Genomic DNA, 16,944 nt, shown 5'->3' with positions numbered 1-16,944 from the left:
CTCTGAGGGTGGTCTTGGGGTCGGTGTGAATCTGGAAGTGCAGGTGCTCTGCGGTGGCGAGAGTGTCGTCGGTGTTGGTCATGATGCGGATAGTGTTTCTGTGGGCGATGGCGATGCCTCCTCCGGTCTGGTTGACGCGGTCCCTCCGGATGATCTTGTAGCCGTCCGGGATGGCAATGGCGATGTCGGGGGCTGAGGAGGCGTTCATCCAGGTTTCCGTGAAGAAGGCGACGTCTGGTGCCGTTTTGTCCAGGAGGTCCCATAGTTCGACGGCGTGCCTGTGGATGGAGCGGGTGTTGAGCAGGATGCACTTGAGGTGGTTGTTGTTGGTGGCTGTTTTGGCTGGCGCGGTGCAGGACCGAGTGCAGGTGAAGTAGCAGGCGTGGCAGGTGAAGGCTCCGTGGGTGCGTTTCGGGGTGGCTTGGTAGCAGGCTGGATGTCGGCCAGTGTTGAGTGCGTGGAGGGCGGCGGCGTCTTAGCTCAGTGGGGTTGGCTGGCTCTGGCGGGGTCCAGGGGTTCTAGTGCTGGGCGCGGTCCAGGCGTGGATGGGCGTCGACGGGCTTGCCATTGGCGTGCCTTTGGCGCGCCCGCTGCGCGTACACGCGGTCCCCGCCATTAATGGCGAAGTGGGAGGGAGGAGCAGCTGGGAGGCGGGAGCGCGGCGGCGAATGGGGAGCGGGAGACAGGAGAAGGGGGCGGGGACGCAGGAGAGCAGCGGCGGGGAGCAGAGCGGGAAAGCGGAGCGGGGGAGAGCGAGGGCAAGCCTGGCGAGCGAGGGCAAGCCTGGAGAGCAGGGGCCCTGAGGAGAGGCGGCAGCAAGATGGCCAAGCAGGCAGCGGCAGTAGAATCCGGGCACACGGGGGCCGTGCGGTAGTGGAGTGACCGGGTCAAGGGTCAAGGGTCAAGACTCATGCAGTTGAATTGTTTTTAGGTCGAGCCTGCTACACTGCTTAACAGTGTGATTGGACAAGACCTATTGTGGGGTTACCAAGAGCTTACAGTCGCCCATTACCTATCATTGAGTGGCAGTATTGTCACTCATTTGCTTGCTTCTTATTCGATAGCTTTCCTGTCCCACCTATGCCGATTTTGTTTGACCCTCCTCTAGAACATATCCTCTTTACCTTATCTTTGGTTTGCTTCTATCCTTCCATTTCTCACTCTTAGGGAACTACTTTTTTCCTTTTGGCCAAGTACTGCATGAGAGTGCCTGTGTTTTTCAGTTCACTTCTCCTTGTGCTTTTGCCCACCCAGCTACTCGTTCCCCGTCTCCTTTGTGTGCTGTGGTTTGAGTCATGTGCTTCGTCTCCTCACCAAACCCCTTTGCTTCTTCTCCTCCCCAGACTCCTGTTCTTCATGTGGCTTTTTACATTTTGTGCCTCTCTACCTTCCGTGTCGCTTCTCCCTTGTGTGCTGCTTTTCTCCATCCCTTCTCACCCCCACTCCTCATTGCTCCACCCAACATACCCACCAGCCTGGCCCTCTTTTTTAATATGTTAATATATTTTTGGGAGGGCCAGGCAGTAAATTGCTACCAGCCCCTCTATTTTCAAAATAACTTTTGCATTACTACAATTTCATATATATTTTTCATTATTTACCGGTTCATCGTGGATCGGCAAAAAAAAAACTTTGCCAATGCTGGTGGAGTATAGAGGCAGTGGAGGCGACAGAGGAGGGGAGTTAGGATCTAGGTTTACATCATAACAGTTTACGACATCTAGATGTATTAGTTTGAAGAAAACAAAAGAGGCAGATCCACCTTGGTGTTCACTAATTCTAGTGCTTCCATTTTTTTTTTATTTTTTTTTTTTAAGATGGATCCCACGTTTTTTGCACTGATTCTTTCAGTATTGTCGACAGAATTTTGGACCGCTTTGTCAAAAGTTTTAAATAGTGCGATGATTTTGGTCAAACCACCCAGAATGTTCTGTTTTTAGTAGCGACTTCTGAGTAAATTTGGGAGTTTAGTGACCGTACTGGTAACCTCATTTTTGATTCCACCCCCCCCCCCCCTTCTTCCCCAGTTGATTTGTACCTTAATCATATTCTGTTCTGTTGCCTGGAAATGCTTCTCTCTGTGGTCTTCATACTGCTGTTATTTTCATCTGTAAATTATGTTACTTGGTGCCAGATCTCTTCTTCTGGAATTGTTCTCACATGAAAAGCCTATATTTAGAAATAAAAGTATTTCAAACCAGAAACCCCACTGTTTCAGAGTGACCCTACTTTTTTATAAAGTAAATTGCATGCATGCCCTTGCTGGCTTCTAGCTGTAACTCCTATAGATAAATCTATTAAAAGCCATTTTTAAACTAAAGAGCATTTTTGGACTTGATGACCAAACATTAAAACTTTGCCTCTTTTATTTTTCTCAACAGTTTCAAGTGTTCACTCTCCATCCACCAGTATAGCAACAACCGCACAATATAGGCAACTAATAAATGACTACGGACCCCCGTCTTTAGGCTATACACAGGTAATGTAGGGCATTAATTCTACTTGTCTCATTGACTTTAAACATTTTTTAAATGATCTAATTTTGCTTGATATCATGTGATGTGTTACTTATGTAGCGTACTTACACCAAAGGTTCATGGTGCTGTAGAGAAAAACATACAAATGATTAAACAAAGATAAACTAGCGAAAATGTTTAATTCCTAAATAATACAAGTTTTGAGTTTCTTTCAAAATGACGCAATAGTAGTAAATCGGGCAGAAGTTTGACTCAGTTTGTTCCACTTTCTGGCAGCAGCTATAGAGATAGGTTTATCGCCGAAAGAAAAGATTTCAGACTGGCGCAATAAGCACGGACTTTTGTGCAGTTGCAATTTGCAAAGTCCAAAAAACAATATTAGAACTATGAATTAAATGATTGACAATTCCAGAGACCTAAATTGAATTCTTGTTCTTATTGGCAACCAATGCAGGCACAACAGAAGGGGAAACGTGATCACAATGGTTAATACTGGCAATGGACAAGCAACGGTGTTGTGTACCCGCTAACGCATATTGAAAGTTTTTCTGCGAGGCCTAGATAACTTGAGTTACCATGGTCTAGTCTGGAGTGTACTTATGCAACCATCACAAGAATGTGATAGACCGATTTAACAAAAGGCAGGATTAATTTTCTTAAGAAGTTTAAAATGGCAAAAACAGGTAAGTGCTATTGTGGAAACCTGAGGCTCAAGGGAGAGGTCCGCATCATTGTAGACACCCAAGCTGTGAACGGTTTGGAGGGCAATAGGAGAAAGTCCATGATCTCGGGCCAAGAGGTGGGATCCAGTAAAGAAATTCCTTGTGTTAACAAAATGTGTTTTGGCTGGATTCAGTTTTAATACATTTAAAGCTATCCAACGTACAACAGTAAGTACCATCATAAGACAGTTGTATACAGTAGCAGACTGGGCCGGACGGATGGATAATTTTAATATCGACTTAATGCCTTCAGAGAGATCACCCTTCACTGGGGAAGCAAACCTTCGCCTAAAGACACATCTCGGTAACAAGTCTAACGTACTGCGATACAACAGTTGGCAGCCACTGCAAGACTACCAGCTGTGAAGGGAATGGATATTGCTGTCTCCACGTGACACCAGCCTCAAAGCACTGTACCCAGGTGCACCTGACACGGACTCCCTCAATCTGCACTGAGTTCCTGCCACTTGCCCGTCTCACCCCAACACCGACATTCAACCCTATCATTGTTTATACTCACTGTCACCAATGACCTCTACGACGCACTGTAATAATGCACACCCTGCAAGGATACCCATGCTTATGAGCTGTATGTTTGTTTTGTACTATGACAAAATAGTAAATGAAATGTTTTTAAAAAAAATGGCAAAAAACTTGGGGGCATATGTACAAGCCCCTATCGCCACCACAACGTCGCCTATAGTGACGTTGTGGTGGCGATACGGGATGCACCTTATGTACAAGGCATCGTTAAGCCACTTAATGTGGCTTAACGCTGCTATAGTTAGTATGAAAGGGGTGAGTATTGGGTGTTGTGGTGGGCCTTCCACTGCAACACCCATTCATTTTGACGCTGACCCCTATGTACAAGGGTGGCGTACATAGGAGGCAGTGCCAAAATTAAGACCAGGTAAAAACTGGTCTTAAGATGGCGAAACAAGGAGAAAGGCATTATTTCTCTTCGTTTTTGCTTTTTCCATGTGTGCTGCCTTGTGCAGCACACGTGGAAAAAGTAAAATGCCATTGTTTGTTTAGGTACAGGAAGGTGTTCCTTCCTGTACATAAACAAACTTTTATACAAAATGCTATTTTGAGACTTTCATGTGTGCTGCATGAAGCAGCAAACCTGAAAGTGACAGAATGGCATTTCTAGGATTGTTTATGTGCAGGAAGGGACCCCTTCCTACACATAAACAATCCTTCCCTGCACGCAGACACCCTTGCACTCTGGTGCAAGGGTGCCTGCGTTGGCACTAAGTTGCTAAACGTAGCGCCATTGCAGGGGGAAACGCAAGACTGCACCACATTCTTGTAAATATGGTGCAGCCTTGTGTTTCAGAAGTAGAGGAGAGAGGCGTTAAGCCAGGAAGGCTAACGCCTCTCTCATCCACTTCCTTGTACATATCCCTCTTGGTGTCTTCATCATAGATGTGTATTTGGGCAACCAAACTCTAAAGAAGACAGGCCAGAGGGAGCTTGTATAAATTAAACAAGGTTGGGTATAACAATGAGTGAGCCATCTCAATTAAAAAAGTACTAAAGGTACTTCCAGCTCCGGGCTATGTCTTTGCTTAAAGCCGACTTGGAGAAGTGGAGTAGGTGACTGAATTCTACAAAGGAGTCCAGCTTAACAAATGTATGTTTCTCAAACAAAATTGACAAGAAATGGTGGCAGGGAAACTGGTCGAAAATGTTAGGATCATCTTGGGGAAGCAAGGAGGTTTAATACATGTTATAAAGTCAGATATCATTATTTGGCTTCAAGACTGGTTAAACAAGTGAGCCAGCCCCAAGGCAAGAAGGTGCACGTTGTTGCACAGTGCTAGCAGGATACCAGATGGTCTGGATATAGATTTTGCTTGAAGTACTTCACTGAAGGAAAATAGCTTATCTACCTTTGATGTAGTAGATAAAGGTAGCCAAGGTGTGTGGAAAGCAGAATCCTTCATGATCCGTGAATAAAGTTTAACTATTTATGGTGCTAAACAAAGAATATTATCAAAGAGAGGTGTGACTTGGTTCTGGCTACTTACGGGATTGGATAAATCGTCAATCACACCTTCAACAGCTCTTTAGATACATTAGGAGCCAGGTGTGATACACATATAGTAAAAGCTCATAGTAAAAGCTCAGCTTTGCTAAACATATATGTTGTTTGTACTTAATTAAAGCCACTGAGTAGTGTGTTTAGCTGTAGGGTCAAACTCCAGTCTCCAATGTCGTTCTGCTGTGCTCATCTCTAATTTCAGAAGGGCGAGATTTGAGTGTTCCAGGGGCTGGCTATATGTTTAAGACTGATGAAACAACTGTGAGTTTGAAATGGTATCCAAGGGAGAAGATTGTTTTTTATCAAAAGTATCCAGGAGTTCATTTTTCTCCTGACTCACTTGTAGGCTGATTGGACGGAAAGTCAGCAGAGATAGCATTGAAAGCTAGTTGGAGTGCAAGTGTCCCCCTGCATGTCTCAGCTATCGAAGTTTAGGTGGCCACTGTTGTTGCAAACTGGTAATTTTCATTGCAAAACGGAAACCATGATGTCTGATCCGACCAACCAAATGCAGGGGCAAGAGTTGCTACCACACTTTGTACTGGTAAAAAGTGCATCCAGAATATTGCTTGATTTTTGAGTTCTTCGTTTACTAAAGAGGAGTTAAACACCTCAAAATCTTTCATTAAACTAAGCACTGGTCCACCAGGTTGGTCTAGCTAGTAATAAGTCACCAGGTACCAGAGCATGATTGTTGTTAAGAACAAAATTGCCGTTAACCTCCATCATGGCTGCAGAAGCCTTGACTGCACTTCGTGGTGAGCGATCGATCACAAACAAATTTATGAAGAAAGGTCCTATTTTATCCACATGTCCAAGTGTTACCTGAAAAGGTTTACGTTTATTTGCCAAATTGTTACTTACGAAGGATAGCTTCTCCCTCAGCCGTTTTATTAGAGCGGTCCTGCTTAATTAAGGAGTATTTAGGAGAGACCTATTCATCCAATAAGGGGTTGGCTATGTAATGGAACCAAATTTCTGTAATGAAGCATAAATCAAGATTCTACATTGTGCAAATGTCTCTAACTTGGGTCCAGTGTTTAATGGCTGACTAGTATTACAAAGCAGGGCTTTGATAACGGTAGTGTGATTGCTTGTACTCAGGGCAGGATCTACAAAGATGTGACCTTCTAGAATGGTATGCTGTAGGAGGCTGGCTTAGTAGATGGTGCTCACTTATGTAAGTGTAGTACCCTGCACTAATACTGACAACCCTTATGGTTTGTTTAGTGGTCTTAGACAAACTTAGAAAGCTCTCTAAGTGGTAGCCGCGGAGAGCAACCTTCAGGCTTAGTCCAGAAGGAGTGTAAAGCAGCTTGTTTTACCAATACTAATCACATAGTGTAGGTTAAATGAAAAAGAACCACACAGTGTAGTTATAAAAATATGTATTTATTATAAACACTAACACATTGCAATATCTCCTACCTGGAGATATAATCACAATACACACACTACTTTGATAATAGAACACGTAAGTAGCACAAATACACAGTGGTCGCCTGGGGGAGACCAAACCATATACTAAAATTGGAATGCGAACCATCACCTAAGTCGAGACTGGACCCAAAAGACGTAGAAGAGCTAGGCACACAAGGTAAGTACCCAGGAACCCCCACGGAGGTCGTGTGCAGAGTCTGAACACGACCAGGTGCTCAATACATGTCAATGGGTAAGTCGCAGTTTTTCAGAAGGACCCTTCCCAGAGGACCCTGAAGAAACCCTGTGGAAGATGGAAGGTTGGAAAGTCACCCCACCTGTGGATACCCTGGGAACCAGGTTACCTACACCCGGGAAGCCGGTTGCATAGGTGTGAAGTGACTTTGGAATCCGCCGTAAACCACAATGGAGGACTTCAGTGAAGATGCCGCCGGCGAAGAAGGCAAGAGAGTCCGGTGGAACCCAAAACTGCTTCAAGATGAGCGGTACCTGCAAACAATGAGGACAGAGTCTATGCCACTCCGAGATGACAAGGAGGCATGGAAGATGAATGCCCACCGATATCGGAAAATGCAGGAGAGCTGATGGTGACCTTGGCACTACAGCTGTGACAAGTGTGGAACGCTGTGGAAGACCAGGAGCTTTTCACGAGCTGTCCCATATCGGATGTCAAGAGCCAGGGGGTTGTAGTCCGTAAGGAGCTCCAACAACCCTTGGTAACCGCAACAAACGTAAAAGACGAAAAAGGTGCAGGGTCACCACAAGCCGGTAAGTCAGGGCAGGCCTGAGTAAGTAGGGGAACCCACTGGAGCCGAAGAAGACCCTCAAGTGTACCAACAAATTGGAGGCACAGGAGTCTCAAGAGGATCTTGAGCTGCTCACCAAGGATGAAGGCCCATGATACTGAGGACGTGGTGAGGACAACTATCTTGGTAGCAAAAGATGCTTGAGACTGGAGCTTCTTGGAGTCTGAAGATCTCTGGAGGAGAGAGTCAACAAGCCTTGACGTGTCAAGTCGACGTGGTGCACAGGGGTACTGCTCTAGCGGTTCCGACGAGGGATGCTGGCTTCAAACTTGATGTGAAGACATTGCAGGCCTCGAGGGAGTTGCAAAACCTAAGCCTGTATTGCTGAACCTTCCCGAGTCCATGTGAGCTCAGGAACAGCGGACCGGTCAGCTTCGTTGCGGTGCGTGCAAATGCAGGGGAGTGACTCCTTTACTCCAAGGGAAATTCCTTCAGGTGTCTTGGATGTCCACGGGCCTGTAGAAGAACCAGTATGGAGCACAGGCACAGACGATGCAGAAGTCTGGCAGGACGACGAGACCAGGAGCAGCAGCATTCTTCCCAGTTGCAGTCTCGGTTTTCAAAGTGAAGTCCAACGAAGTCCCCAGATGGTTGAAGAGGAAGTGGTTTTGGATCTGAATCTTGTCCCATGACTAATCTAAGGAACCCCCCCAAATAAGCCCTCAAGTACCCAAAGGAAAGGGTTGGGATGATTCAGGGGTCCCTCCCACATGGGGGAGGATACTTCCATGTCCTTGTCCAGTTTCGCACCAGAGCGGGAACCAAGGGCTGCCTGAACTGGTTCCAACTGGAGCATGCAAGGAGGGTACCAAATTTGCCCTTCAAAGCAGTCCCCACCATGGCCCAATACACTAAGTCCTGTCTGGGAGGTGATCACACCTTCCTGTGACAGGAAACCTATTGTCCTGCCTTCCTCTGCTCGAGCTTGGCTCAGCAGCAGTAGGGCAGAATCTTGTCTCTGGTCGGCATCAGCCATAGTTTGCTATCTGGGTCTGGAAGACTAGTACCGGGAGCACTGAGGGCCTCCCGGAGGAGCTTTACAGTGCATGTGTTGGGGGTTTGATTCCAACATCTTTTATACCAAACATACCAGGGTTCATTCCAGCCAGTTTAGAGTTAGCCATCGCGTAATGACAAATAGCCACTGTATGTATCGTAATGGCTGATGCACTTACAACCCAGGAGAATGAACTCTGAGGATTATAGAGGTGTCCTACTCATGCAGGGGCACCCTCACTCTTATAACCAAGCACCCTGCCTTCAGGATTGAATGGCCTGCCTTAGGGGTGACTTATAGGTTTTAAGTGCAGTGACCTCAAATATAAGAAAACGTGTATCTCACGTAAGTGGTGCTAGCACCAGCTTGCACAGGCTGCAATGACAGGCCTCTAGTCACACTTTGAGTGGTCTCCCATGGGTAGCATAATACATGCTTCAGCCCATGGAGGACACCTAGGGTCCCTATGCCCTGGGTACCCCTAGTACCATATACTAGAGACTTACAAGGGTACACAAGTAGCCAACCTGGGGGGTACCTAAGTAATCACCATGGTCCACAGAGACTGGGGTCCTGATTATCAGCATCCCAGACAGACTAGTCAGAAAAAACACAATAACACCAGCAAAATGTGGGGGTAACCATGAAAGCAGATCCTACTTTCCTACATATGCTATATGATATACATTGTTTACATTTAATGCTGTAGTGGTAGTAGCATGAAAGGTATCATTTTGAGAGAAAAGTGCAAAGAGGTCTTGAGGAGTATAGTAATTTGTTACCCCTAATGGGCATGCCCACAGCATTGGGAAAATAAGTTGATTGTCCATCTTTTGGGGCCATATTTGGCAACCAGGTGCGGAGAGGCTCAAACGTGCTTGTCTTTGGCACGCCTTCGAAGCACTGCCTGTACATGCCCTCTGCATGAACGTACAGTTGTAACCTCTTAATAAGCAACAGAGATGTGACACATAAGGCTAGAGCGCTGTCATAAGCTCAATAACACCCTCACCAAAGATGGCCCCTAATGGCAAGGACCGCAATCTTGCCTGCACTGGTGAACGAGTCTCCAACCAGCCAGTAGTGACAAATAAGAAGCCAAGAATGAAAATGCCCAGAATAAGTCCTCCAGCACAAACACTAACAATTCGACTGCCGAAAAGAGGTTTCAGCAACAAGCAAAATAAATTTGATGCGCAGTGGTCGCCCCTAAGTAGACATCAAACATTAGCAACAACACCAATCCGATTTACCATGTTAAATTACATTAATAGTTCTTCTGAAAAATTCCATACAATCTTCAGTCCCTTGACCTTAACAATAAAGCCTGTGTACATGACCAGAATAGTGTAAGTAGTTAGTTGCCCTGTAGAATCAAACACTAGGTTTCTGCCCCTTTACCAGTTGGACAAACATTTTAAGATTATTTACAAAATCAAGGGTCAGGGTGGTCAAAAGATGATAAACTTAAAAGTAAGAATAGCCACCAAGGACCACCGGGTACAAGAAATGGATGTGCCTAGCTCCACAGATGAAGAAGCGCAATAGCCATTTGATGCCAAAGGACAATAAGCAATCACAAAAGTGATTGTGCTGTAGGGAGACCTTCTACATTTTACCACCTGCAGTTTACATGCGATACTGAGTGGCACAGACAGCAAGGACACTACAGTCTAATCTGACCTTTTAGCAATTTAGTCTATCAATGTGAGGTAATCTCCGGATATTAGCGATCGTCGATCTTTATGGAATGTAGGTTACTCAACTTAGGATAGTTTTTGCCACTGCTATTCCCTACTGGTCTTTCAACCAGCTTTTGGTAACAATTAAAACATTCAGGTCATTGTATAGAAGGAGAGATCCAATTCCAAGATGATTTGGGATTGACTGTGTATAAATATTTATTTTATGCAGGTGGAGATATTCTGCATATTTTTGAGCTTGTGGCACCTCCAGTCACCTGACTAAATGGGAAGCCCGCATGCTAAATGTAGAAAAATTAGCAAAGATGACAAGCACTTACGGCTTTTGAAATGGGTATATCACATATAAACCAGGAGAAGATTGTTTTGCAGGAACATCTGAGCCAGGAACAACAAAGGTGGTGTTTAAGCTGACGGGCAGCGAGGTGATCTTCGCTTGCAGTGAATGGGCACAAAGGAGTTTACTTTCAGTGCCTTTGGCATCCCTGTGACACAGATCTGCCACAAGCAGCATTGAGATGAGGAAGATGGGGAGGGGAAGATGAACGTAGGTGTAAAACGTCACTCCCAGCAAACATGCAAAGCAAAAAGACCTCCACAAAGAGACAGGGAGAGATGAAACAGAAGGAAAGGCCTGTCAATTTATTTTTTAATTTGAAAGTTTTATATAGCGCAAACATGACCCTTGCGAGTATCAGATCGCTTTACAATTGTTCAGAGAGCAGAGACAAATAGAATCAATAATATAGTCGCGAAAAATACAGGATATGGCAACAACCAGATAAGGGAGGGTCAGTGCTTAAATTGAGCTGGTGGTTTCAGGAGCTCTGCACCGGCAGTTAATTGTCAACACTGACACTTATGACGGCTGCCACATGGTGGCACTGTTTGTGTAATTTAGAGATGAATAGTACAACAGTTGTTTAATGATTAAAAAGAATTAATGCATGTCGCTCACACCATCATTATAGCTTTGGGGCCCTGAAACAGTCTGAATTGTAATTCGTGTAGCAGTGTGGTGGTTAGTAGTTGTGTAGGTACACTCCTAGGGTAGTGCAAGCTGCAGTGGCCTACTGACGAGAGCCCTTGCACTTATTTTTGTACAAACTAAGTACTGGGGAGGTTACAATACAATGTCAGGACCGATAGAACATAGCATGCCTACATACATAGCAATCCCTTGCATCCACAGTGTCAATTACCTGGGTCCCAGTCTGAGACAGTGGTCCTTCTCATACTGAGCAGCATCTGTGAGCACACTTGGAAGACAGTTTCTTCTATGTTATCTGTAACTCATTTGTGTACCTGTCTCCGACTGGGTTGCACAGAGACAGTCTAGAAATGAATCTTCCATAATTAAGCTGGGTTATATGACCCCCTGGAAGACAGCCGCACACACCCTGGGTTAGTCTGCCTAGACTGTTACTATTTTGTAACAAATGCACCTGTGCCTCGTGTAGAACCAGCAGCAGCAGATTGTAAATGTACCTGGCAACAATGGCCTTATGCTTTCTGTATGCATGGCTTTGCAAGTTAGGTGGGCCAAAAATTCAATACAGGTAAAACGTAAAAGTTTATTTGTTGTATTTCTCTACCTGGTAGTTACTAGCTGGAGCTTCAATTGAAATAACTAAGTGAGGTAACAAGAAAAATCAGCTGTATAAAATGGACTGGCAAATAAAATTAGTAAAATAGGAGGTTGATCTATGATGCTGGTTCACGTTAACTAAAACGAGCATTAGAAATAATATTAACAAAAAGAGCCACGCATCTCTACAAGTACAGCAAACAACTGAGTGCAACCTAAAAAATACATATAAGATTACAGGGTTGGCTTGGCATAATGTTTGTAACAAGGAGTACTAACGCTCATCTCAAATGATCCTTTAATATTCCTTGCAGTGCCAGTTTTAGGACGCTGGCATGCTGTTGGTCGAGCATTGGTTCAGAGGTCTGATGTCTTGCTGAAGATGCACTGGTGGGCCACTCGCGGTGAAATGTGCTCAGGTAGACTGTTGCTGACTGGAGGTCACATTCATTTAGCTAAAATTAGTAATGAATATTGCTGCTTTGACGGGGTAGGGACTACAAACGACAGAGGAGTGCAGAAAACACGAAAGAATGAGTGGGTCAGATTAAAGGGGAAAAAACGAGCTCATGGGGGCTAGACAATATTTGGAACATATTTTAAGCCTAAATACAGGCTCAGGGACATCCCCACTGCCCCGTAGGAGAGCACAAAGGCGAAGATAAGTGTCCAACGTAATGTTTGGTCCTTGTGGTAAAGCTTGGACATAGAAGTGCCCCTACAAAAATCACCAACCTGGCTGAAGCCACAGCAAGTTTATATATATGCCAGTGTGAAACGGGATAACCAGATGGCGCAACTAAACTAGCAACACCATGTAATTTTTACCACTGAGTCCAACTGCAATTCTCTTTTGACTTTCTGTACATGGAATTGCTAAATGTAAATACAATTAAACTAATTCCTAAAAATGTAGTGTTTTCTGAGGGCAACTTGATACTACTTTTGAGGACGATGGGGTCTCCCTTTAGCAATGTCTCCATACGCTGAGTACAAGTATATTTGAACAAAAGACAGCTTTGTTTTTCCCCCCTTTGTATGTTCATGGGTGAGACACTGCCATATTGTTACTCCCTGGTACTGGGTCTGATTTTGCATTATGGTTATACGTGATAATACAGATTGAGCAAACCCTAAGACCTCATACTGAGTCGCCCAATATATTCAGTGTTATTACCACACCCTGCATTTACCAATACAGCTGGGTGCATATTTACCGGAAAATCCCTTTGGAATGAGGCATAACACACATTTTCCTTTTTGTTTCTTTTATACCAACCCCATATTGCCTAGAGTGAAATTAGCAAGCAAACACAACTCTCTCTGTAGGCTGGGAGAGACAGAAATGGTTTCTACCCAAGAAGCACTTTAAAAAAAAAAAAATTAAAAAAATGGTACCAACAGATTAATTTTACATCACAATTTTCCAACTAAAGCAACTAAAACAGTTAGATTTTACCGGATGCTTGGAAAACAACAACCTGAAATATTCTAATATTGAAGTTTAGCACAACATACAGGGGCATTATTTCGATGCGGTGCCTTTAATGAAATTGTGCGCTCCTCCACATGTTTCAAGCTGAGTAGGCTGGACATTCATAACCGAAGAGCCCAGAAAGCTACCCCTGCCCCAACCACCTTTGGGTATTACCAGTTTCCCATTTGGCCAATCCAGTGGTGCTCAGTGGTCTTCTGACTTTGGGTGGTTTTCCTCATTAAATGATGAGCAACTATTAAATGAACAGTAAATATTGTCTTTAATTGTAATCTATTTCATGAAATTCATATCTTGATTGTGTCGCTTCTGTGTTTCTGTCAGGGAATTTTTATCACTCCACAGGGGACCAGTAGTAACCAAGTACCTCAGAGCAAATATGCAGAACTTCTCTCTATAATCGAGGAATTAGGAAAAGAGATTAGACCAACGTATGCTGGAAGCAAGAGTGCAATGGAGAGGCTAAAAAGAGGTAACTATTCCCCAATAATGTAAATCCGGATTCCTCTTTTAGCTCGTAACATGTTCTTAGTAGGGTCCTGAAAATTCTGCATGATGGCTCTTAACTCTGATATCGTCTGGCCTCCTTAGTCTGTATTTAACAGAAGAGGTAGGAAAACTATTTAGCTAGAGTTGAACGTTATTTTCAGGAGAGACCCCTAGGAATTACAAAGTCTTTTTTCAAATATCATATAGACTTGGAAAAATTGCATAGGCTCTAGTGAAGTAACTGGGGAAGGGACTTTCTTAATTTAAGAAAAGCATAAACAAGTCTTGCTTTCCCCCTTTTTGACCCTAATTACAAGGTTGAGGGTGAAGGCAGGGGTATTTACTACACCTAGTAAATAGCATTACACTGGTGTGAGGCATCTGCCATATATTGTTGCTATGCAAGTGTTTCTTTCGGAAATTAGGCTTAATATGCAGAATTGATATTTCACGCATTTTGCCTATTTTCTGTGTCTTTTCAACAATAAAGTTTGGCAGGCTTGACCTGTTATGGAAAAAGAATGAGAGTCCAATAAGTACTGAACAACTCAGATTTGAATCCTTGCGCAAACTTCCGTTTGCACAGAGATCAGCTTTTACCTCCAGCTAGTAATCCGATCCTAGGTGCAATCGAAAGTCAGGTTAAAATAAGTGACCGTGGGGATGCAATGCAAAGTCGAAAAACTTTCTTCAAAATATCTGCCTATGAGGTGTTACTTTAAACCCGTGATATTCAAAGTACGGCCCTGGGGGGCATTTGCCGCCCTCTTGACCTTTACATGTAGCCAAATTTAATAGACCGTGGTATAGTTATAGGTTATACGGCGCCTTAGGAATAATCGCACATATATCAATTCAGGATAGTATTGAGTTATGGTGCTATAAGGTGAGGAGAACCACCAACCTCCCCCAAAGTTGTGGCCAAACCCAATGTTGAAATTCACAAAATCCTCAGCACACGTCTGTAGAGTAATATTAAATAGATAACCAATGGGATTCTATCAATGTGAAGAACGTGGATATTTTATTTGTTTTTATAAGCTATAGGGTGAAGACTTAGTGTCTAGGGACAGTGAGAGAGGCTCTCTTTGCGAGTGGCAAAAGGAGAGCCTTATGTGCTTTTAAAATACCCCTCACACACTATGAATCCCATAGTGTCATGCTTCATCATAGGGGTCTTCCCGTCCCTCAACGGGGCGGGGCGTGCTGCGACCTACGAACTACGCGGGAGCACTTAGTTAATGACGATAGGCTATGTGTAATGTGAGGACAGTGGTAAGTGTTGGGGGGTAGGGACCTATTTAGTGTAATGGTGATATAAAAGAGAAAAAACATATATATAAAAATTCCCTGGCTAGTAGAAAAAAATATTTATTGACTTCTCTGGCTGGGAACAGTAAAAAGGGGTTTGGAAAAAAGTAGAGCGAAATACGTTATTTACTTGGTCGACATGGCATGTTTCATAAGCAGTCCCCTACTGCTTACTCATCAGGACCTATGTTGGTCCCTACTAACAATACTCAATTATAAATAAATGTAGTATGCCTAAAGTCCTAAACCTGGTAGCAAAAAACGGCTACTAGGTTATTGCTTCTGGGCTTGAGTGGGCCCCCAGTGAAGCACAAATAAGATCTATTGTGGTCCAGTTGTTTCACATGTAGCGTGCCCCATGAGTCTGCATCTTAGGGTTTTAATCGGTGGTTTAGTGACCGCTTCCAATCATCTGCATTAGTCCTACCCTTCAGCAGCTCCGTGGGATCTCACATTTATTTATAATTGAGTATTTAATAATACTCTACAGTGTGCTGAGGATGTTGTGAATTTCTTTACATGCAGCCCCCACTGGTGAACAGATACACAAGCTGCTGTTTAGTTGCTGAGGAATAATATGAGGAACAAAATGTTGAATAAACGGGCAAGCAATTATTAACCTGCAAATAAATGCTTGGCAGTTTATTTATCATGTCTTTAAACCTCCTTATTTAATCCCTGACTCACCCAGACCGCCACCCTGATAGTACCAGTGCGGCCCTCGGTTATACCACAGACCGTACTTTGCAGCCCCTGCGCAATTGTTTGTGAGTGCCCATGCTCTAAACTCTTGTTTTGTGTGTTTGTATTTGTTTTTTATTCTAGGTATTATCCATGCTCGAGGACTAGTCCGGGAATGCTTGGCAGAAACTGAAAGGAATGCAAGATCATAGCACTTACGCGATCCATCCAACAAGATTTGCCATCTCCTTATGAAGAAGCTAGAGATTTTTTCTTTCGTGATTCCGAAACATTCACTTGAATGTTTCCTTTTGTTCTGAACGGCATTAAGTACTGTACAGTGATTTAAGAATCTGAGAAACTACAATTTTACAGTCAAACTTAGTTACAACTATCAGTGCAAGTTACTACACATATTCTTTTTCACAGGAAGCTGGAAGCTGCATGCATATGAATGCTTAACATTTTGTTTACGTGCCTGTACATTTTTTTCCCCCTTTGCTTACACCAACATCCTGAATTGCTGGACTTACACCTTTTACATAAGCTATTCATTTTTGTTTGCTAATTAAAGCTAAAAAAGGACATTTTACCAAATTTCGTTAGTAACGCAAAGTCTGCCATACATCAGGATGAAAATGATTGTTTCGTGGTGCTTTGGGGACATTATCAAAGCATGATTTACTAATGTAACTTGACTTAGACATACTGGAAACTGCAGATTTTATTAGTATGTTTTAAACAATATTATGAAACCTGCAAAAAGGACTTACTGAAACTGTTATTTGCATCTTTGTATGTATTTATTACTTTATGTAATAAAGCTTATTTTCACTAATGGCTTGTTAAAAAACCCAAAAACGTATGTGATAGATGTTAAATGGGAGTGTCAGTTGGAAAGGCAGTTATAATTCAAACATGGAGGTTCCAGACTGCTGTATGACAACCAGTGGACATTTAGTCAACATTTTCTCATTGAAAATCTATCCACATTGTAAGAAGAAATCCGCAGCCTCATTTTGAGTTTGGCGGTAGTTGAAGTCCACCTTAGTGTCCACCTTAGTTTAAGTTCTCCGTAAGAAGGAGCCGAGCTTTCACCGTCACAGTGGCCATATAGGATGCTGCAGAAACCACTGGTGGGCAAACGTTTTAATGGAAGCTTTTTAATGTCAGCTAATGTAAGTGGAC

General features: G+C 43.6%; 1 protein-coding gene across 1 annotated transcript in view; it reads left to right on the top strand.

Moving 5' to 3' along the window:
• The window catches only part of CDK2AP1 (cyclin dependent kinase 2 associated protein 1), a 47,981-nt gene extending 31,387 nt beyond the window's left edge, over nucleotides 1–16,594 (top strand). The window contains exons 2-4 of the mRNA XM_078667596.1: nucleotides 2,382–2,479; nucleotides 13,600–13,747; nucleotides 15,901–16,594. Coding sequence (XP_078523722.1) covers nucleotides 2,382–2,479; nucleotides 13,600–13,747; nucleotides 15,901–15,968 — 314 coding nt within the window. The 3' untranslated portion in view covers nucleotides 15,969–16,594. The remainder of the gene's footprint in view (nucleotides 1–2,381; nucleotides 2,480–13,599; nucleotides 13,748–15,900) is intronic.
• The last annotated feature ends 350 nt before the right edge of the window (nucleotides 16,595–16,944 follow it).

Source organism: Lissotriton helveticus, chromosome 11, assembly GCF_964261635.1.
Source record: "Lissotriton helveticus chromosome 11, aLisHel1.1, whole genome shotgun sequence".
In the NCBI taxonomy this organism is placed as follows: domain Eukaryota; kingdom Metazoa; phylum Chordata; class Amphibia; order Caudata; family Salamandridae; genus Lissotriton; species Lissotriton helveticus.
This window is presented reverse-complemented; position numbering and strand designations above follow the sequence as displayed.